Source organism: Astyanax mexicanus, chromosome 18 (genome assembly GCF_023375975.1).
Source record: "Astyanax mexicanus isolate ESR-SI-001 chromosome 18, AstMex3_surface, whole genome shotgun sequence".
In the NCBI taxonomy this organism is placed as follows: domain Eukaryota; kingdom Metazoa; phylum Chordata; class Actinopteri; order Characiformes; family Acestrorhamphidae; genus Astyanax; species Astyanax mexicanus.
This window is the reverse complement of record NC_064425.1, coordinates 38,441,653-38,463,998: the sequence shown is the minus strand read 5'-3', so window position 1 is coordinate 38,463,998 and position 22,346 is coordinate 38,441,653. Positions and strand designations below refer to the sequence as shown.

Genomic DNA, 22,346 nt, shown 5'->3' with positions numbered 1-22,346 from the left:
TTTTTATTCGAACTCTTCGGAGATCGTGAGCAGCGGCAGCAGCGTTTCTTTCGACGGATCGTCTACAACTTCTCAACACCAGTTTACTGTTTAATATTTACTGTTTTATTATCTGTATTATCTTTTAATTACTGTATATAATTGTATATAATTGGATTATCTGTACTGTTTTGTCATTAATTAATTGTATTTGGTTTTTTGTTTTTCAGGTGACTGTAGCCGCTGAGGGAGCTCACCCCCATACCGGTCAGGTATGGATCCCCGGTGGAGGAGCAGACCTCTTCCAATAGTGGTGAGTAAATTTGAAACTTCTCACATTTTACACCAAATTCACCCTCAGTAACACTCAGAAATAAACCCAGAGCTGGATTAGTTCAGGAGTTTAAAGCAGGGCTTTGTTTTTCAGGCGCAGTCAGGAAACTTTTGCTTCCGGACTCGTCGTGTGTCTCCGGTGAGTCTCTATCACTAACTGTTACACCTGCAGCTAATGACTAACTAACTAACTAATTAACTAACTAACTAACTAACGTTAACTACTTAACTAATTAACTATCACCCCCAGTATACCTTATTGTAACCCTTTCAGTTCGTTTTTTAGAGTCAACGCTAATTTCTAAAGAGATTTGTCTGGAGTATCCACTGTGCCCTAACCTAGGTTAGCTAAATTAGGGTTAGATAGCAGCATACATTGTAAAGAAGCTAGTGAAATGATTTAACACGTATTTCTGTTCTGTATTTTCTTGGTTCCTTTTGGTTTTGGACTTAAAGGGAAGGTTAGATAAGGAAATTACTCTCGAAAATACATACATATGTTTATATGTTTTTGAGGACAATGAGAGATTCATAAAAAATGTGGTTAAAATTTTAGGTAAATATTATATAGACAATATGAAAATTGCTAATAAAAAAAGAGGATTGAGGCAGTGATGAGCTGACATAAGATTGTCTGCAGTGGCAGGGTGAAGATCCAGCCGCCTGTGAGGAGCCCCAGCCGTGTCAGCCCGGGTTCCTCGAGATGAAGCCAAGGGCCTACATTAAGAAGGTAAGAAAAGCACAATGAACAGTTAAAGTGTAGTCAAGTATCACTGTCATACATCTCTATTTTAGCAGCATCACTAATATGTACAGCTCTGCTTTCACTGAATCTTTCTTAAATTGGACTTAAATTGGATTTTTAACAGTGCACAGAAGGTCAGCTGGAGGGACTCCTTCCCACCTCCCACCCAGAGTCTCCATTGCCTTCAACAACACCTGAAAGGTATCACAGCCTTCTTATCTGTCCCTCTACCACCCTGAAACCTCCCATTCCTTTATTCTGATTCTGATTTACCACCCTGACACCTCCCATTCCCTCTTTCAGGGATGACTGTAAGGCTCTGGTGGTGGTTGCGGAGGCAGAACCCTTGAACACGCTGAACACTGCTGGTCCAGTTGCACAGGTAAGAGTTTGCGGTTTATTCTGTATCCTCTCTACCTCTCTACCATCTTTCAACGATTGAAGATTTAAAGTTTTTAGGACACACACATACAGTATTCCCTTACACGCACATTCACACTATATATACACTTAATGTATCCAGCTTTCTGCTTCTGTGTGTCTTGCTATCCCTTTGCTACTGTAATACTGTCAATTTCCCCACTTTTGGACTCATAAGCAATTATCTTTTCTCATCTGTTCTTGGACAGTGTGAGGAAGCCCGGATCACGTCCCTCACCACCACCCACCACCCGGAGACATTCAGCCAGTAAGACACTGCACTATCACCCACCATCAACACTCAAATAATCTCTTAAACACATCACCACCAACAGTAAGACCTCTGTTTTTTCTCATTTCAGGTCAGGGATCGATGTCCTGGTGGTGGTTGCAGAGGCGGGTCCCTCTTACAGGCTGGACACCAACAGCACCGAGCCTGAGTCTGAGCCAGTGCCAGTTGCACAGGTAAGAGTTGGGAATAAATTCTGCTGTCAGCTATAGAAGAAGTACCTGCAGTATCAGATTGTTTAGATATTTTCCATGTATGACCCTGTATCTCATTTAGTAATAATAATTTTTATTTAGTGGTAGAACTAAACAGCAATTCTTATGAAATATTTTAAACACCATTTTAAACTGTTTCACTTATAGTTTCTTAAAAGTATTTGTTAAATATATATATATAACTTATTTCTGCAGTGACATTATTAGTAAGGTGTTTTTTCCATTCTGTCTTCATATAGTTCTTATATATGGTTATCATATAGTTCTATAGGTCTACAGTTCTTTGGTAAACACCTTTGTTTTTTTTTTATCTGTCTCTTATAGGCTGAGGAGGATCTGGAGAGCAGCATGGAGGTCGTGGTGGAGAGCATAGAAACAGCTCCCAAAAACAAGGTCAGTTTAGTTTTACCTAAAACATCAAACAAAACCAGATCACTCTTTTCTGTTCTATTGCATGTGTATGGGATGTATATATCAGAGTTTTACACCATGTCTTACTTTATTCTGTATTGATGTTTCCCTGCAGAGACGACGGCTACAGCGCTGTCTGAGACTCTGGAGGAGCACAGCCTCTACCTTCCTCTCCTGCTTTCCTTGTAGGGTTAAGAGATCTAACAAAAATAGAGAGGATAAATAGAGGATAAAACGACGGTGGATAGATACATAGAAAGGGGGATGATATATAGGTAGATAGATAGAAAAGGGGATGATATATAGGTAGATACATAGAAAGGGGGATGATATATAGGTAGGTAGATACATAGAAAAGGGGATGATATATAGGTAGATAGATAGAAAAGGGGGTGATATATAGGTAGATAGATAGAAAGGGGGATGATATATAGGTAGATAGAAAAGGGGATGATATAGGTAGATAGATAGAAAAGGGGATGATATATAGGTAGATAAATAGAAAGGGGATGATATATAGGTAGATAGATAGCAAAGGGGGTGATATATAGGAAAATAGATAGAAAAGGGGATGATATATAGGTAGATAGAAAGGGGTAGGATAGATAGATAAGTAGATAGATAGATAGATATCTATCTATATTCAATTCAATATAGCTTATTTAGCATGGCTGTAAATTACAGTGATATATGATATATGAACATACATAACAGACAATAACATTTATAACAAAAATAATTATAATGATTATTATAATAATAATTATACTATTTATCAATAATTATAATTATATAGTAATAATCTGTCTGTTTGTCTATCTTCTCCTTTTTCTATCTTTCTATCTTCTGATTTATCTATCTGTCTCTTTTCCGTTTTCTATCTATCTATCTTCTCATTTTTCTATCTATCTATGTATCTGTCTTCTCCTTTTTCTATCTATCTATCTTCTCATTTTTTCAATGATATATGAACATACATAACAGACATAATAACATTTATAACAAAAATAATTATTATGATTATTATAATAATAATGATACTATTTATCAATAATTATAATTATATAATAATAATCTGTCTGTCTGTCTTCTCCTTTTTCTATCTATCTATCTATCTATCTATCTATCTATCTATCTTCTCCTTTGTATCTATCTATCTATCTAGCTTCTTCTTTTTCTATCTATCTAGCTTCTCCTTTTTATCTATCTATCTTCTTTTTTATCTCTTTTCATTTTCTATCTCTATCTGTCTTTTTGTCTATCTATCTTCTCATTTTCTATCTATCTATCTCTATCTATCTTCTTCTTTTTCGATCGATCTATTATAATAATAATTATACTATTTAACAATAATTATAATTATATCAAATTAATCTATCTATCTGTCTGTCTGTCTATCTTCTCCTTTTTCTGTCTATCTTCTCATATTTCTATCTGTCTGTCTGTCGCTCTGTCTTCTCCTTTTTCTATCTATCTTCTCCTTTTTTCAATAATATATGAACATACATAACAGACATAATAACATTTATAACAAACATAATTATTATGATTATTATAATTATAATTATACTATTTATCAATAATTATAATTATATAATAACAATCTGTCTGTCTTCTCTTTTTTATCTATCTATCTATTTATCTATCTATCTATCTTCTCATTTTCTATCTATCTCTATCTATCTGTCTGTCTGTATTCTCCTTTTTCTATCTAGCTATCTATCTTCTTATTCTGTCTATCTTTCCTTTTTCTATCTATCTTCTCCTTTTTATCTATCTAGCTATCTATCTATATTTGTCTATATATCTTTTTATCTATATATTATTAATAATTATTATGATATTATAATTATACTATTTATCAATAATTATATAATAATAATCTGTATCTCTGTCTATCTTCTCCTTTTTCTATCTATCTAACTATCTATCTGTCTGTCTGTCTTCTCCTTTTTCTATCTATCTGTCTGTCTTCTCTGTCTATCTATCTATCTATCTATCTTCTTTCTATCTATCTATCTATCTATCTATCTATATTTGTCTATTATCTATATATTATTAATAATTATGATTATTATAATTATACTATTTATCAATAATTATATAATAATAATCTGTCTCTCTGTCTATCTTCTCCTTTTTCTATCTATCTATCTATTTTCTCCTTTTTTATCTTTCTATCTTCTCATTTATCTATCTGTCTGTCTTTTCCTTTTTCTATCTGTCTGTCTGTCTTCTCTATCTATCTATCTATCTATCTATATTCTCCTTTTTCTATCTATCTATCTTCTCCTATCTATCTATCTTTCTATCTATCTTCTCCTTTTTATCTATCTATCTATCTATCTATCCATCTTCTTCTTTTTCTGTCTCTTCTTATTTTCTATCTCTATCTGTCTGTTTGTCTGTCTATATCTTCTCATTTTTCTATCTATCTTCTCCTTTCTTTCTATCTTCTTCTTTCTATCTATCTATCTATCTTATCATTTTCTATACATCTCTATCTGTCTTTCTGTCTGTCTGTCTTCTCATTTTTCTATCTATCTATCTATCTTCTCATTTTCTATCTATCTCTATCTGTCTTTCTGTCTGTCTATCTTCTTATTTTTCTATCTATCTATCTATCTATCTATCTATCTATCTATCTATATTTGTCTATCTATCTGTCTATCTTCTCATTTTTCTATCTGTCTATCTATCTCTATCTATCTATCTATCTTCTCATTTTCTATCTATCTCTATCTGTCTTTCTGTCTGTCTATCTTCTCCTTTTTCTATCTATCGTCTTCTTTCTATCTATCTATCTATCTTCTCCTTTTTCTATCTACCTATCTATCTATCTTCCCCTTTTTCTATCTATCTATCTTTCTATCTATCTTCTCCTTTTTATCTATCTATCTATCTATCTATCTATCTATCTATCTTCTCATTTTCTATCTATCTCTATCCATCTGTCTGTCTGTCTTCTCCTTTTTCTATCTATCTATATTCTCCTTTTTCTATCTATCTATCTTCTCCTATCTATCTATCTTTCTATCTATCTTCTCCTTTTTATCTATCTATCTATCCATCTTCTTCTTTTTCTGTCTCTTCTTATTTTCTATCTCTATCTGTCTGTTTGTCTGTCTATATCTTCTCATTTTTCTATCTATCTTCTCCTTTCTTTCTATCTTCTTCTTTCTATCTATCTATCTATCTATCTATCTTATCATTTTCTATCCATCTCTATCTGTCTTTCTGTCTGTCCGTCTTCTCATTTTTCTATCTATCTATCTATCTATCTATCTATCTATCTATCTATCTTCTCATTTTCTATCTTCTCCTTTTTCTATCTATCTATCTTCTCATCTATCTATCTATCTATCTTTCTATCTATCTTCTCCTTTTTATCTATCTATCTATCTATCTATCTTCTCATTTTCTATCTATCTATATCCATCTGTCTGTCTGTCTTCTCCTTTTTCTATATATCTATCTTCTCCTTTTTCTATCTATCTTTTCATTTTCTATCCATCTCTATATGTCTTTCTGTCTATCTGTCTTCTCCTTTTTCTATATATCTATCTTCTTATTCTGTCTATCTTCTCCTTTTTCTATCTATCTTTCTATCTATCTCCTTCTTTTTCTAGCTATCTTCTCATTTTCTATGTATCTCTATCTGTCTGTCTGTCTATCTTCTCCTTTTTCTATCTATCTATCTTTTCATTTTCTATCCATCTCTATCTGTCTTTCTGTCTACCTGTTTTCTATTTTTTCTATCTATCTATCTATCTATCTATCTATCTATCTATCTATCTCCTCATTTTCTATCTCTATCTTTCTATCTACTCATTTTTCTATCTTTCTATCTATCTATCAATCTATCTGTCTATCTATCTCTATCTGTCTTTCTGTCTGTCTATCTTCTCCATTTTCTATATATCTTCTCCTTTTTATCTATATATATATATCTGTATGTCTATTCTCTGCTTTTTCTAACTCTGTCTATCTGTATATCTTTTCATTTTTCTATCTATCTATCTCTATCTATTTATCTTCTTATTCTTATTCTGTCTACCTTCTCTTTTTCTATCTATCTATCTTTCTATCTGTCTGTCTGTCTTCTCATTTTTCTATATATCTGTCTTCTCATTTTTCTATCTATCTTCTTCTTATTCTGTCTATCTTCTCTTTTTCTATCTATCTACTTCTTTTTCTATCTTTTCATTTTCTATCTGTCTATCTATCTATCTATCTCTCTCTATCTATCTATCTTCTCATTTTCTATCTATCTATCTGTTTTTCTGTCTGTCTATCTTCTCCTTTTTCTATCTATCTACCTATCTATCTACTCCTTTTTCTTTCTATCTATCTTCTCATCTATCTCTCTATCTTATCATTTTCTATCCATCTCTATCTGTCTTTCTGTCTGTCTGTCTTCTCATTTTTCTATCTATCTATCTATCTTCTCATTTTCTATCTATCTCTATCTCTGTCTTTCTGTCTTTCTATCTTCTCTTTTTTCTATCTATCTATCTATCTATCTATCTATATATATCTATCTTCTTATTCTGTCTATCTCTATCTTTTTTCTCTCTTTTTCTCTCTTTTTCTATCTTCTCATTTTCTATCTATCTCTATCGCTGTCTGTCTATCTTCTTATTTTTCTATCTATCCATCTATCTATCTTCTCCTTTTTCTATCTATCTATTTTCTCCTTTTTTATCTTTCTATCTTCTCATTTATCTATCTATCTGTCTGTCTTTTCCTTTTTCTATCTATCTTCTCATTTTTCTATCTATCTATCTGTCTTCTCCTTTTTCTATCTATCTTCTCATTTTCTATCTATCTCTATCTCTGTCTGTCTATCTTATTATTTTTCTATCTATCTATCTATCTATCTATCTATCTATCTATCTATCTTCTCCTTTTTATCTATCTATCTATCTATCTATCTATCTATCTATCTATCCTCTCATTTTCTATCTATCTCTATCTGTCTTTCTGTCTGTCTATCTTCTCATCTATCTATCTATCTATCTATCTATCTTCTCCTTTTTATCTATCTATCTATCTATCTATCCTCTCATTTTCTATCTATCTCTATCTGTCTTTCTGTCTGTCTATCTTCTCATCTATCTATCTATCTATCTATCTATCTATCTATCTATCTATCTTCTCATTTTCTGTCTATCTTCTCTTTTTCTATCTATCTTCTCCTTTTTATCTATCTATCTATCTATCTATCTATCTATCTATCTATCTATCTTCTTATTCTGTCTATCTTCTCTTTTTCTATCTATCTCTATCTCTCTGTCTGTCTGTCTTCTTATTTTTCTATCTATCTATCTTCTCCTTTTTATCTATCTATCTATCTATCTATCTATCTATCTATCTATCTATCTATCTATATTTGTCTATATATCTATCTATCTTCTCATGTTCTATCTATCTCTATCTCTCTGTCTGTCTATCTTCTCATTTTTCTATCTGTCTATCTCTCTCTATTTATCTATCTTCTCATTTTCTATCTATATCTGTCTTTCTGTCTATCTGCTCCTTTTTCTATCTGTCGTCTTCTATCTATCTATCTATCTATCTATCTATCGATCTATCTTCTCCTTTTTCTATCTATCTATCTACCTATCTATCTATCTTCTCCTTTTTCTATCTATCTTCTCATCTATCTATCTATCTTTCTATCTATCTTCTCCTTTTTATCTATCTATTTATCTATCTATCTTCTCATTTTCTATCTATCTCTATCCGTCTGTCTGTCTGTCTTCTACTTTTTCTTTATATCTATCTTCTCCTTTTTCTATCTATCTATCTTTTCATTTTCTATCCATCTCTATGTCTTTCTGTCTATCTGTCTTCTCATTTTTCTATCTATCTATCTTCTTATCCTGTCTATCTTCTCTTTTTCTATCTATCTTTCTATCTCCTTCTTTTTCTATCTATCTTCTCATTTTCTATGTATCTCTATCTGTCTGTCTGTCTATTTATCTTCTCATTTTTCTATCTGTCTGTCTTCTCCTTTTTCTATATATCTATCTTCTCTTTTTTCTATCTATCTTTTCATTTTCTATCCATCTCTATCTGTCTTTCTGTCTATCTGTTTTCTCATCTATCTATCTATCTATCTATCTCCTCATTTTCTATCTATCTATCTGTCTATCTATCTCTTTCTGTCTGTCTATCTTCTCCGTTTTCTATACATCTTCTCCTTTTTATCTATATATATATATATATATATATATATATATATATATATCTGTATGTCTATTCTCTGCTTTTTCTAACTCTGTCTATCTGTATATCTATCTTTTCATTTTTCTATCTCTATCTATCTATCCTCTCATTTTCTATCTATCTCTCTCTTTCTGTCTGTCTATCTTCTCATCTATCTATCTATCTATCTTCTCATTTTCTGTCTATCTTCTCTTTTTCTATCTATCTTCTCCTTTTTTATCTATCTATCTATCTATCTATCTATCTATCTATCTTCTTATTCTGTCTATCTTCTCTTTTTCTATCTATCTATCTTCTTCTTTTTCTATCTTCTCATTTTCTATCTATCTCTATCTCTCTGTCTGTCTATCTTCTTATTTTTCTATCTGTCTATCTATCTATCTATCTATCTATCTTCTCCTTTTTATCTATCTATCTTTTTATCTATCTATCTTCTCATTTTCTATCTATCTCTATCTCTCTGTCTGTCTATCTTCTCCTTTTTCTATCTATCTATCTTCTTCTTTCTATCTCTATCTATCTATCTATCCTCTCATTTTCTATCTATCTCTATCTGTCTTTCTGTCTGTCTATCTTCTCATCTATCTATCTATCTATCTATCTATCTATCTTCTCATTTTCTGTCTATCTTCTCTTTTTCTATCTATCTTCTCCTTTTTATCTATCTATCTATCTTCTTATTCTGTCTATCTTCTCTTTTTCTATCTATCTCTATCTCTCTGTCTGTCTGTCTTCTTATTTTTCTATCTATCTATCTTCTCCTTTTTATCTATCTATCTATCTAACTATCTATCTATCTATCTATCTATCTATCTATCTATCTATCTATATTTGTCTATATATCTATCTATCTTCTCATGTTCTATCTATCTCTATCTCTCTGTCTGTCTATCTTCTCATTTTTCTATCTGTCTATCTCTCTCTATTTATCTATCTTCTCATTTTCTATCTATATCTGTCTTTCTGTCTATCTGCTCCTTTTTCTATCTGTCGTCTTCTATCTATCTATCTATCGATCTATCTTCTCCTTTTTCTATCTATCTATCTACCTATCTATCTATCTTCTCCTTTTTCTATCTATCTTCTCATCTATCTATCTATCTTTCTATCTATCTTCTCCTTTTTATCTATCTATTTATCTATCTATCTTCTCATTTTCTATCTATCTCTATCTCTCTGTCTGTCTATCTTCTTATTTTTCTATCTATCTATCTATCTATCTTCTCCTTTTTATCTATCTATCTATTTATCTATCTATCTTCTCATTTTCTATCTATCTCTATCTCTCTGTCTGTCTATCTTCTCCTTTTTCTATCTATCTATCTTCTTCTTTCTATCTCTATCTATCTATCTATCCTCTCATTTTCTATCTATCTCTATCTGTCTTTCTGTCTGTCTATCTTCTCATCTATCTATCTATCTATCTATCTATCTATCCTCTCATTTTCTGTCTATCTTCTCTTTTTCTATCTATCTTCTCCTTTTTATCTATCTATCTATCTATCTTCTTATTCTGTCTATCTTCTCTTTTTCTATCTATCTCTATCTCTCTGTCTGTCTGTCTTCTTATTTTTCTATCTATCTATCTTCTCCTTTTTATCTATCTATCTATCTATCTATCTATCTATCTATCTATCTATCTATATTTGTCTATATATCTATCTATCTTCTCATGTTCTATCTATCTCTATCTCTCTGTCTGTCTATCTTCTCATTTTTCTATCTGTCTATCTCTCTCTATTTATCTATCTTCTCATTTTCTATCTATATCTGTCTTTCTGTCTATCTGCTCCTTTTTCTATCTGTCGTCTTCTATCTATCTATCTATCTATCTATCTATCTATCGATCTATCTTCTCCTTTTTCTATCTATCTATCTACCTATCTATCTATCTTCTCCTTTTTCTATCTGTCTTCTCATCTATCTATCTATCTTTCTATCTATCTTCTCCTTTTTATCTATCTATTTATCTATCTATCTATCCTCTCATTTTCTATCTATCTCTATCTGTCTTTCTGTCTGTCTATCTTCTCATCTATCTATCTATCTATCTATCTTCTCATTTTCTGTCTATCTTCTCTTTTTCTATCTATCTTCTCCTTTTTATCTATCTATCTATCTATCTATCTATCTATCTTCTTATTCTGTCTATCTTCTCTTTTTCTATCTATCTCTATCTCTCTGTCTGTCTGTCTTCTTATTTTTCTATCTATCTATCTTCTCCTTTTTATCTATCTATCTATCTATCTATCTATATTTGTCTATATATCTATCTATCTTCTCATGTTCTATCTATCTCTATCTCTCTGTCTGTCTATCTTCTCATTTTTCTATCTGTCTATCTCTCTCTATTTATCTATCTTCTCATTTTCTATCTATATCTGTCTTTCTGTCTATCTGCTCCTTTTTCTATCTGTCGTCTTCTATCTATCTATCTATCTATCTATCTATCTACCTATCTATCTATCTTCTCCTTTTTCTATCTATCTTCTCATCTATCTATCTATCTTTCTATCTATCTTCTCCTTTTTATCTATCTATTTATCTATCTATCTATCTATCTATCTATCCTCTCATTTTCTATCTATCTCTATCTGTCTTTCTGTCTGTCTATCTTCTCATCTATCTATCTATCTATCTATCTATCTATCTATCTATCTTCTCATTTTCTGTCTATCTTCTCTTTTTCTATCTATCTTCTCCTTTTTATCTATCTATCTATCTATATATCTATCTATCTTCTTATTCTGTCTATCTTCTCTTTTTCTATCTATCTCTATCTCTCTGTCTGTCTGTCTTCTTATTTTTCTATCTATCTATCTTCTCCTTTTTATCTATCTATCTATCTGTCTATATTTGTCTATATATCTATCTATCTTCTCATGTTCTATCTATCTCTATCTCTCTGTCTGTCTATCTTCTCATTTTTCTATCTGTCTATCTCTCTCTATTTATCTATCTTCTCATTTTCTATCTATATCTGTCTTTCTGTCTATCTGCTCCTTTTTCTATCTGTCGTCTTCTATCTATCTATCTATCTATCTATCGATCTATCTTCTCCTTTTTCTATCTATCTATCTATCTACCTATCTATCTATCTTCTCCTTTTTCTATCTATCTTCTCATCTATCTATCTATCTTTCTATCTATCTTCTCCTTTTTATCTATCTATTTATCTATCTATCTTCTCATTTTCTATCTATCTATCTTTTCATTTTCTATCCATCTCTATGTCTTTCTGTCTATCTGTCTTCTCATTTTTCTATCTATCTATCTTCTTATCCTGTCTATCTTCTCTTTTTCTATCTATCTTTCTATCTCCTTCTTTTTCTATCTATCTTCTCATTTTCTATGTATCTCTATCTGTCTGTCTGTCTATTTATCTTCTCATTTTTCTATCTGTCTGTCTTCTCCTTTTTCTATATATCTATCTTCTCTTTTTTCTATCTATCTTTTCATTTTCTATCCATCTCTATCTGTCTTTCTGTCTATCTGTTTTCTCATCTATCTATCTATCTATCTATCTCCTCATTTTCTATCTATCTATCTGTCTATCTATCTCTATCTGTCTTTCTGTCTGTCTATCTTCTCCGTTTTCTATACATCTTCTCCTTTTTATCTATATATATATATATATATATATATATATATATATATATATATATCTGTATGTCTATTCTCTGCTTTTTCTAACTCTGTCTATCTGTATATCTATCTTTTCATTTTTCTATCTCTATCTATCTATCTATCTATCTATCTATCCTCTCATTTTCTATCTATCTCTCTCTTTCTGTCTGTCTATCTTCTCATCTATCTATCTATCTATCTATCTATCTATCTTCTCATTTTCTGTCTATCTTCTCTTTTTCTATCTATCTTCTCCTTTTTTATCTATCTATCTATCTATCTATCTATCTATCTATCTATCTTCTTATTCTGTCTATCTTCTCTTTTTCTATCTATCTATCTTCTTCTTTTTCTATCTTCTCATTTTCTATCTATCTCTATCTCTCTGTCTGTCTATCTTCTTATTTTTCTATCTATCTATCTTCTCCTTTTTCTATCTATCTTCTCATCTATCTATCTATCTTTCTATCTATCTTCTCCTTTTTATCTATCTATTTATCTATCTATCTATCTATCTATCTATATTTGTCTATATATCTATCTATCTTATCATGTTCTATCTATCTCTATCTCTCTCTGTCTATCTTCTCATTTTTCTATCTGTCTATCTATCTCTCTCTATTTATCTATCTTCTCGTTTTCTACCTATATCTGTCTTTCTGTCTGTCTATCTTCTCCTTTTTCTATCTGTCGTCTTCTTTCTATCTATCTCTCTATCTATCTATCTATCTTCTCCTTTTTCTATCTATCTATCTACCTATCTATCTATCTTCTCCTTTTTCTATCTATCTTCTCATCTATCTATCTATCTTTCTATTTATCTTCTCCTTTTTATCTATCTATTTATCTATCTATCTTCTCATTTTCTATCTATCTCTATCCGTCTGTCTGTCTTCTACTTTTTCTTTATATCTATCTTCTCCTTTTTCTATCTATCTTTTCATTTTCTATCCATCTCTATGTCTTTCTGTCTATGTCTTTCTATGTCTCTATGTCTTTCTATCTCTATCTGTCTATCTACTCATTTTTCTATCTTTCTATCTATCTATCTGTCTATCTATCTGTCTATCTTCTCCGTTTTCTATATATCTTCTCCTTTTTATCTATATATATATCTGTATGTCTATTCTCTGCTTTTTCTAACTCTGTCTATCTGTATATCTGTCTTTTCATTTTTCTATCTCTATCTATCTATCTTCTTACTCTTATTCTGTCTATCATCTCTTTTTCTATCTTTCTATCTGTCTGTCTGTCTATCTTCTCCTTTTTCTATATATCTGTCTTCTCATTTTTCTATCTATCTATACCGTAAAATCGTGCGTATACGCGCATCTAAATTTAAAGCACGGATGACTTGACTAGGAATTTCAGAGGCACGGATAGCTTGACTCCGGTCATACAGGGACAGGTCGATTTCTGGTGCTTTGCTGCCTGGATTTTGTGAGATTTCCTGAGATTCACCCAGTTTTATAGCACGTATGCATCTGGATTTGCAGGACTGATCGTAGAAGTACATTAATGCCATTTATAATAATTTCTGGCTTTTTCACCATTTAGGGACACCATTGCTATCGATTTAAAAGAAATTATTAAGGACTGCAGCTTTGCACATGATCATGGGATTGGTTTGACACACTGCTGCGTGGACACAATGATAAATAAATTACCTATTACTCTGATTTAACGTCTCTTGTTGGAATGATGGCATATGTATATGTATTTAAAGGAAGATATGGATTGGACTTTATTTTGTCTGCTCTTCCTCCTTCTTGGTCAATTGTTTTTCTTACCTGTATTAATTCCGCCTAAGGTCTTTAATCATGCCGCAGCGAGCGTTTAACACTAAATTAAATTCATCTTCTCTCTCACCATTGACCGCAACTCCATCTACAGACTGTTACCTATATCACAATAGAGTTTTTCACCTCTTAGGCTTATTTGATTCTGGACCTCGTCATATTTGACAGATGAGTTTCTGTTTAGCAAAGGGGTCCGAATTATTCACATTCATTTCTCAGGTAGAAGTATAGATAGGCTTTAAAAATACTTCTGTAGAAGTTGAAGTGACAGATGAGTTTCTGTTTAGCAAAGGGGTCAGAATTATTCACATTCATTTCTCAGGTAGAAGTATAGATAGGCTTTAAAAATACTTCTGTAGAAGTTGAAGTATCAACTCAAGATTTTACTTAAGTAAAAGTGTAAACGTTCTGGATTCCAAACTACCTAGAGTATAAAATTAAAAGTAATGCTATTAAGATCATAAGCTCAAGCCACACCACAGGGTCCTACTGTGCGCAATCCTCCTCCCCCATTGATTGAAAATGAAAATGTTTTTAAGTACAATGTAAATATATTAAAGAAGCTTAGTTGGACATTTAGCTTGAGTTCTCTCGAGTCTCTGTATACATGATCTTTTATAAAACATATTTTAGTATTGTAAATAAGTATATTATAAAAATAAATTGTAAAAAATGTATTTTATCAAAGCATATTGAAAAACTGAACTGGAAAATTATATATATTCTTTTTAAAAAGAGGGGGTGGTTTTACAGCTAGTAGGTAGCAATGGAAATAAAATGATCTTTGGATTTTTTAAATGTCATTTTACAAAGCCTTTGTTTGTAGTAAAGCAGTGCTGGAACAGATTGTGTTATTGCCCTCTCTACTGCAGCAAGTTTATTTTTAACTGACTCCTGTTCTATTTGCCACCTTATAACAAAGACTTATATTTTGAAAGGTGGCGCTGTAAGGAAGAGCAATAATAAAGCACGCGCAGGAGCGCTGCTCACGCGCTGGAGAGTATGAGGAAAGAAACTGAAGATGGCTTTTCTGTTTAAAGTGTCTCAGCTCTGTCCTCTGCTGAGAATAGCGCTGGTTCTGGCCTGTGTTCTGCGGCTCCCGGCTGAAGCGCGTTTCTCCAGCTCCCGAAAACTGAGCACAGCTTCTGGGTTCAGTTCAGAACCTGCAGGAGAGGAGTACTGGTTCATCCAGCGGCTGGACCACTTCAATGGAGCCGACAGCAGAGTCTGGAAACAGGTAACCCAGTGGAGTTATTAGAGTTATTAACATTACCCAGTTAACCCAGTTCAGACCCAGTGGAGTTATTAGAGTTATTAACATTACCCAGTTAACCCAGTTCAGACCCAGTGGAGTTATTAGAGTTATTAACATTACCTAGTTAACTCAGTTCAGACCCAACTCTATTCTATGATCTCTATGATACATCTATGTTAGTGAAGAGGATAAAATACTCCTGAATAAGCAAATACCAGGAATTATGAATTTATTGGTGTCAGTTTCACAGACTTTGACAACCAATATTCTTCACCACAGGTTAAATTAGATTAGCACAGCTAAAATATATTTTAATCAAACATTTGACAGTTTCCCCCATTGTGGAATTTCATTTCACAAACTACACTGTATTTTGTTTTTTGAGATGCAGGTGCAACATTATATTATGGTTTTTTTTTTTACATCTTGTATAGAATCATCTTAAATATATAAGTGTTTTGATGATAATGCAGCTCTAATCTAAGCTCAAAACTATAATGTTCTAACTGTTAGTTCTTTCAGTTCTTCATTTCCCTCCCCCCCTCAATTTCCTTCTTTTTCTTTCTTTCAGCTGTAAAGCATAGTCTTTTAAAGTGACCTTGGCATTGTGAAAGGAATTATAAAAGTTATTTAGAGAGAGATGTCTTAAAATTTAAAATTTAATTAGAAAGTGAGTGTTTAGTTTAAAATTTATAATTTGCCCATTGCAGTTTAATCACAGAAAATATGTAAAAGTGTTAAACCAGGGGTGTCCAAACTTTTTTTGTTGGGGGCCAGAAGGAGAAATATATTTGAAGTCACAGGCCACACTCCGTAATAAAACAAATAATGAAATATACCACTTTAAATAATACTCTTTTCCTGATTATTTCATTTACACACCATTTTACTTGACTAACTATCTTTATCTTTGACAGTGTTGTGTAAACTAAGATTTTCAAATTGATGTTTAATTTCATGATGTCTCTTAATATAAAACTCCTTAATTACGGCAACTTTTAGACTCTTTGGCCCGTTTTCTGAGCTAGAAAAGCGCACTCTCTCTGCTTTTAGACTCTTTGGCCCCGTTTTTCTGTGCTAGAAATGCGCACTCTCTCCGCTTTTAGACTCTTTGGCCCATTTTTTTCTGCGCTAGAAGTGAAGTAAACAGACAGAAAAGCAGACTTTATTTATTCAACTGTAACTCCCAACAAGAACAGTGTTAAAAGAACAAGGACAAGTGTACTCTTAGGATCGAGCAGCAATGTACTCTAGTCTCCACATCTGTCATGAATATAATTACTTAACATATTACTTCCACTCTTTTTTTTTTATTATTATATATACTTAGTTACTTTTTTTACTTAAATGTTAAACCACTAGTCTGACCGTTAAAAATATTCAGCACCTCTAATCAAAAGACGTAACTTAGCTAGCATGATAGCTAACTTACATTTTGTTTACCACATAACTCAATCCATTCTGATTAACTAAAACTCTATTGATAAGTAAACATTTAGAAGAGAATGACCGAGCGACTGGATGGAGAGAATATAGAAATGAGCTTTTTATCCATGGTGGTGTAAGCTAGCCACTAGTAAAGATGCAGAGAATTACACAGAGCTCAACAGCACACCAAAGACCGATGCAAATAGAAAACAGGCTAACTGCTCTCAGCACAGCAAAATATCGATGTCGTTAGCTACCAGGATAAACGCTAATAGCGCAACAAAAACTGATAACGTTAGCTTACAGGCTAACCGCTAACAGCACAGCAAAGACTGATAACGTTAGCTAACAAGCTAACCGCTTACAGCACAACAAAAACTGATAACAATAGCTAACAGGCTAACCGCTAACAGCACAGCTAAGACCGATAACCTTAGCTAATAGGAAAAATGCTATCAGCACAGGAAAGACTGATAACTTTAGCTAACAGGAAAATCGCTAACAGCACAGACTGTGTTCCAGCTAAATGAGGTTCAGATCACACACTTCCTGCAGACTCCTTTGCCCAAAAATACAACTTGGTGTATAAAAAACAGGGTGGTCCTGTTTTTTTTTTATCTTAACCATTATCTATTTATTTTCTAATTCATAGAAAGGTCTACACTACATCTAATAATACCTTTTATTAAAATAGTATAAATTAGTTGATTTTTTTTCATTTAAACCACATTTCTGTAAATCTGTATTGCAATAACATCAGTTGCAAAAGCTCTATATATCTATATCTTGCACAAAATTCTTTTTTTTTCCACTTACCTTACATGTGAAGTGCAGTTACTGACTCCGTACACACTACTGCCTCCCATTGAGAATGGGCCTGTGGACCACTAGAGGGTACTGTGGTCCCACTGGTGGTCTGTGGCCCACGTTTTGAAACCCTGTGTTAAACAAGAAAACCTCTATAATATGCAGGGCAGTAATTGATATATATTCTATTTTTTCCTACTTATTCTGCAACATGCATAGGTTTTTAAAATATAACATCAAAAACTAACACACATTATTCTTTAAACTAATGCTTAATGTCAAATGATGTAATTTGTTAAACAAGCTTTCAGTGATACTGCACATTTCAATACTCAAGTCGGTAGATGTAGCACAGATCTGATATCACGACAACCCATTTGTTAACGGCAAACCTCTGAATGTTTTTTTTTTTTTTTTTTTTTTTAATGCTTTACCAGGAAGAGGAACTGTTCAAACTACACACGGCTGATAAACGCCTGACCAGTCATATAACTGTGTCTGAACTTCATAATAGCATGTAAGCGTTTCCCAGCGTTAACATGTATGGACTAATAATTAAAACAGCACCAGACTATGCAAAGTGCTTGAGATAGAAACACAAGGTGGGAGGGGTTAAGAGCTGCTTACTCACTCAGTTCACACTAAGTGCAACACAGCAGATTACAATATTTTTACTCACTAAATATCAGAAAATTTCACATTTAAACATCTGGGATATTTAAGAGCATTTAAATTCCACGTTCAGCTGTTTCTGTTATTATAAAGTGATGGCGGGCATGGAAGAAATAATCGTTGTATTGTAATATTGTGCCATATTGCCCACCCCTAATTATCACATCAGGGTACTATTTTTTTATTTTATTATTATTATTTTTTTTTTAAACTGTTTTTTTAGAAAAAGAAAAATTCACACTGTTCTCATATCCCATTATATATCTACTAGAGACAGATTATATCTGTCCAGTATCATTTATTTTACTTTAATCCTGAATATCAAGATATTTGGAGTGCATTATTATTATCATGACATTAATAATAATAATAATAATAATAAATCAATTTTATATAGCGCTTTTCTTGGTACTCAAAGCCGCTTTACAGAAAATTTCACATACACACGTACAATATGCACATGTGTCAATGTTCATATGCAAACTTGAAAAAGGTGGGTTTTGAGATGACGTTTGAAGGAGTGCAGGGACTCGAATTCGAGTTTCGAATGGTAAGGGGGAGGGAGTTCCATAGGGTGGGGGCAGCGACGGCAAAGGCCCTGTCCCCACGGTATTTGGTGGAGGTAGTTTGGGTGAGGAGGTTAGCGTCAGCAGAGCGGAGTTGACGGGCGGGGGAGTGGCGGTGAAGGAGGTCAGACAGGTATGGGGGGGCGAGGTTGTTAAGGGCTTTATAGGTGATAAGGAGAATCTTGAAATGTATGCGTTGTTTTATGGGAAGCCAATGGAGTTGACGGAGGACAGGGGTAATGTGCTGTCTAATTTGGGAGCGGGTGAGCAATCGAGCAGCAGAGTTCTGGACATATTGGAGTTTTTGAAGAGCAGTAGAGGGGAGACCATACAGGATGCTATTGCAGTAGTCGAGTCTGGAGGTGATAAAGGCATGAATTAATGTCTCTGCAGCAGGAGTGGGAAGAGTGGGTCGCAGGCGTGCAATATTACGTAAGTGAAAGAAGGATGTTTTAACTATGTGGTTGATGTGTGATTTGAAGGAAAGTGTAGGGTCCAAATAGATTCCAAGGTTTCTGACAAGTGGGGAAGGAGTGACAGAGTGACCGTCAATACAGAGAGTGAAATTTTGACAGGTGGAGAGGCTGGATTTTGGACCAAAGATAATAATCTCTGTTTTATTACTGTTTAGTTTGAGAAAATTATGGTTCATCCAGTCTTTGATATCCATGAGGCAGCAAGTGAGGGTGGAGAGGATGGCAGGGGAGATGGTTTTAGTGGTGATGTAAAGCTAGATATCATCAGCGTAACAGTGGATACATTCTGTATCATTGACTTCTGATACAAATCTGATAAAATGTATGTATTTTTTAATATCTCAGTTAGAGGTGGGCCATATCATATCATCATATGCAATGAATAAATCATTTTTTTATTTTGTTGCAGTAGTGTGTTCTTGAAATATATATTTTTTTAAATTCAGTGTTTTGTCATATCACCAAGAGTATCATTATCGTGAAAATGCCATGAAATATTGTGATATTATTTCAGGGCCATATCGCCCACCCCAAGTCATTAGAATAGTTGACGTTTATACACACACTCAAACAAGCAAAATGTGTTCTGCAAAAAAAAAAACGGGGGCATGTGTATAAAAATAAATAAATAAGTATTGTAAAATGAGGGGAGGATTTTTAGTGAACACGTCATTGGTTAGCAACTTACACCTAATCTGTATAAACAGAAATAAACTGTATTTTGGAAATGAATGTGGAACAATTACATTTTACAAGCCTATGTAGTAAGTCAGTGCTGGAACAGATTGTGTTACTACACCCTTCTGCAGCATTAACACACTTACACACAGCAAACTCACACTTTTAACATAATAACTAGAACAACACACAAACACAGAGAACTCTGTAACTATTAAAAGTGAAAGTCTTTAGAGAGCGGTGAGTACTGTTTCCTACACCTTTTAGAAAAGACTCTTAGAAACCGGAGAAAACTGCTACACGAAGACGTCTGGCTGACCCAAATTGCCACAGCTTTAGCCTTTAGCTTAGCTAAACATTGGACTCAGTTTTAACAGTCAAGAAAAGATTTAGAGGTCTGATAGGTGAAGTGCAGTAATAAAGTCATTCCTAAGATGATAAAATAAAAAAGCAGTACAATCTTTCTCTGTTCCACAGTTGAACCTGTTTATTAAAGTTGGCGTAATCCCACATGTTCTCAGGGACTCTTGTTGTCCAATACACTCTCATTTTCCTTTGTAAATTTCTACAGGGTCCTTTTTCCCCAAACTGCTCTTCAGTTAAGAAAGCTTATGATTTTTCCCCAAACTGCTCTCCGGTTGAAAAAGCTTATGTTATTAGTAATTTACTTAATAATTCCCTGTTTGTCTGTGTGTTTGCAGAGGTATTTTGTTAATGATCGTTTCTACAAAACCGGAGGCCCAGTGTTCCTTATGATTGGGGGAGAAGGCCCGGCCAACCCTGCCTGGATGCAGTACGGAACCTGGCTAAATTATGCAGAGAAGTTTGGAGCCTTGTGCTTGTTACTGGAGCATCGATTCTATGGCAAAAGTCACCCAACTGAGTAAGTAACATTAACCACTAATGTTGTTAATGCCAGTTCTCTCTCTGGGTGGGTCACTCCCAAGGTGATGCTGGCCTGCACAGGCGTCTGGTAGCTGATGTATTAGACCTGGGGATCTGGCACATTCCTCAGAGCTCGCTGGCTGCTTGGTATTAATGGATTAATAATCACAGTCTATTTCTTAATTTCGGTCGATACAATATAATTCCGACATTGATATAAACAGTATAAAGCCCCCCCCACCCCCCGTGGTGTACATCACACTCTGACACTGCCAGTCTACAGTAGTATACAGTGCTTTGCCCTTTGTGCTCAGCTTGAATGCAGTGAACTGACAACAGTGTCTCCTAAAAACTTTTAACTACAGCTCTGAAAAAAAAAATTAAGAGACCACTTAAAATGATGAGTTTCTTGGATTTTACCAAATTTAAAACCTCTGGAATATAATCAAGAGGAAGATGGATGATCACAAGCCATCAAACCACCAAGCTGAACTGCTTGAATTTTTGCACCAGGAGTGGCATAAAGTTATCCAAAAGCAGTGTGTAAGACTGGTGTAGGAGAACATACCAAGATGCATGAAAACTGTGATTAAAAACCAAATATTGATTTCTGAACTCAAACATATACCTATAAATAGCAAAATCAAATAAACTGATTCAGAAACTGAACATTACAAATAATTAATAGAAAATGGTCACACAAGCCAGATTCAGAAGATTCTAGGATACATCTTAAAGAGTAACTACACTCTAATAAATGTTTACATTAATAGCTGAAATGTGTTGCTCTGTAATAGAAAAATATACCAGCCCTGCTTAAAAATAACCGAATTTAGATATGACCAGATTTTGATCACGTTTACTTAGTAAAGTAAAAAAAAAATACTCCAAATTACATGACGAGACTGAGTGTTCTTTATTTAGCTTTATTATTGAGGTCGTAATGTAATTTTTGCAATAGGTTTAAGCATACATCACTAGTTGAAACAGTGTGCACAGTATGATTATTCTACCAGAACTCACCATGGTGTTATAGCACAATATGACCACAAGGTGTCCCTCATGTTGCACTTGAGTTTTTGTAGTTTATGTGAGGCCCGTGATACCAGGCCCCCAGCTTTTCCCTTCCAAAACGTGCCACCGGAAGTGTGCTGCTGAGAGATGAGAGGACCATTTGAACAAAGCTATCCATTCACTTCCACTCATTTCGGGGTGTCTTTGAACCAATAATAAATGTATTTCCAAGCCGTTTTCGATTATGACACGGCCCGTGTTCTTTTCTACAAAGAACGGATTTTCTGCCATTTGATCCATAAGATTAATAATCTGTTCATAGCTTTAGAAAATAACATTTTTATACAACTATGCTAACGATTACGTAAAAAGACAGCGACCCAAAATACCGTGCTGTAATGTTTGGAGAAGTTGCTCCTCTTAATTTAAAAGTACAGAGCTGATTGAATTAGAGCAGGGTCAAAGTAACCTCTTATTATGCAAATATAATGCTACTACTATCAGTTATAATACATT

The 22,346-nt window shown here is 33.1% G+C and overlaps 2 protein-coding genes across 3 annotated transcripts in view; both read left to right on the top strand.

Moving 5' to 3' along the window:
• The first annotated feature begins 3 nt into the window (after positions 1–3).
• Positions 4–15,083, top strand: LOC125782606 (uncharacterized). 2 transcript variants are annotated; one of them, XR_007425327.1, is made up of 10 exons: positions 4–292; positions 407–451; positions 953–1,042; positions 1,182–1,258; positions 1,361–1,439; positions 1,687–1,745; positions 1,840–1,942; positions 2,306–2,374; positions 2,508–2,698; positions 2,734–3,104. XR_007425327.1 is itself a non-coding variant. In XM_049467155.1 (10 exons), the coding sequence occupies exons 1-10, from the start codon at positions 254–256 to the stop codon at positions 15,053–15,055; spliced, it is 699 nt and encodes a 232-aa protein (XP_049323112.1). In that variant the 5' UTR covers positions 4–253; the 3' UTR covers positions 15,056–15,083. The 2 variants fall into 2 exon arrangements, 1 of the variants encoding a protein (XP_049323112.1); XM_049467155.1 differs by lacking the exon at positions 2,734–3,104 and adding an exon at positions 14,988–15,083 and having other exon boundaries at positions 2,508–2,577.
• The window catches only part of prss16 (serine protease 16), a 33,871-nt gene continuing 26,497 nt past the window's right edge, over positions 14,973–22,346 (top strand). Inside the window, exons 1-2 of the mRNA XM_049467150.1 lie at positions 14,973–15,286; positions 20,633–20,814. Of these exons, the coding sequence (XP_049323107.1) occupies positions 15,071–15,286; positions 20,633–20,814 (398 nt within the window). The 5' untranslated portion in view covers positions 14,973–15,070. The remainder of the gene's footprint in view (positions 15,287–20,632; positions 20,815–22,346) is intronic.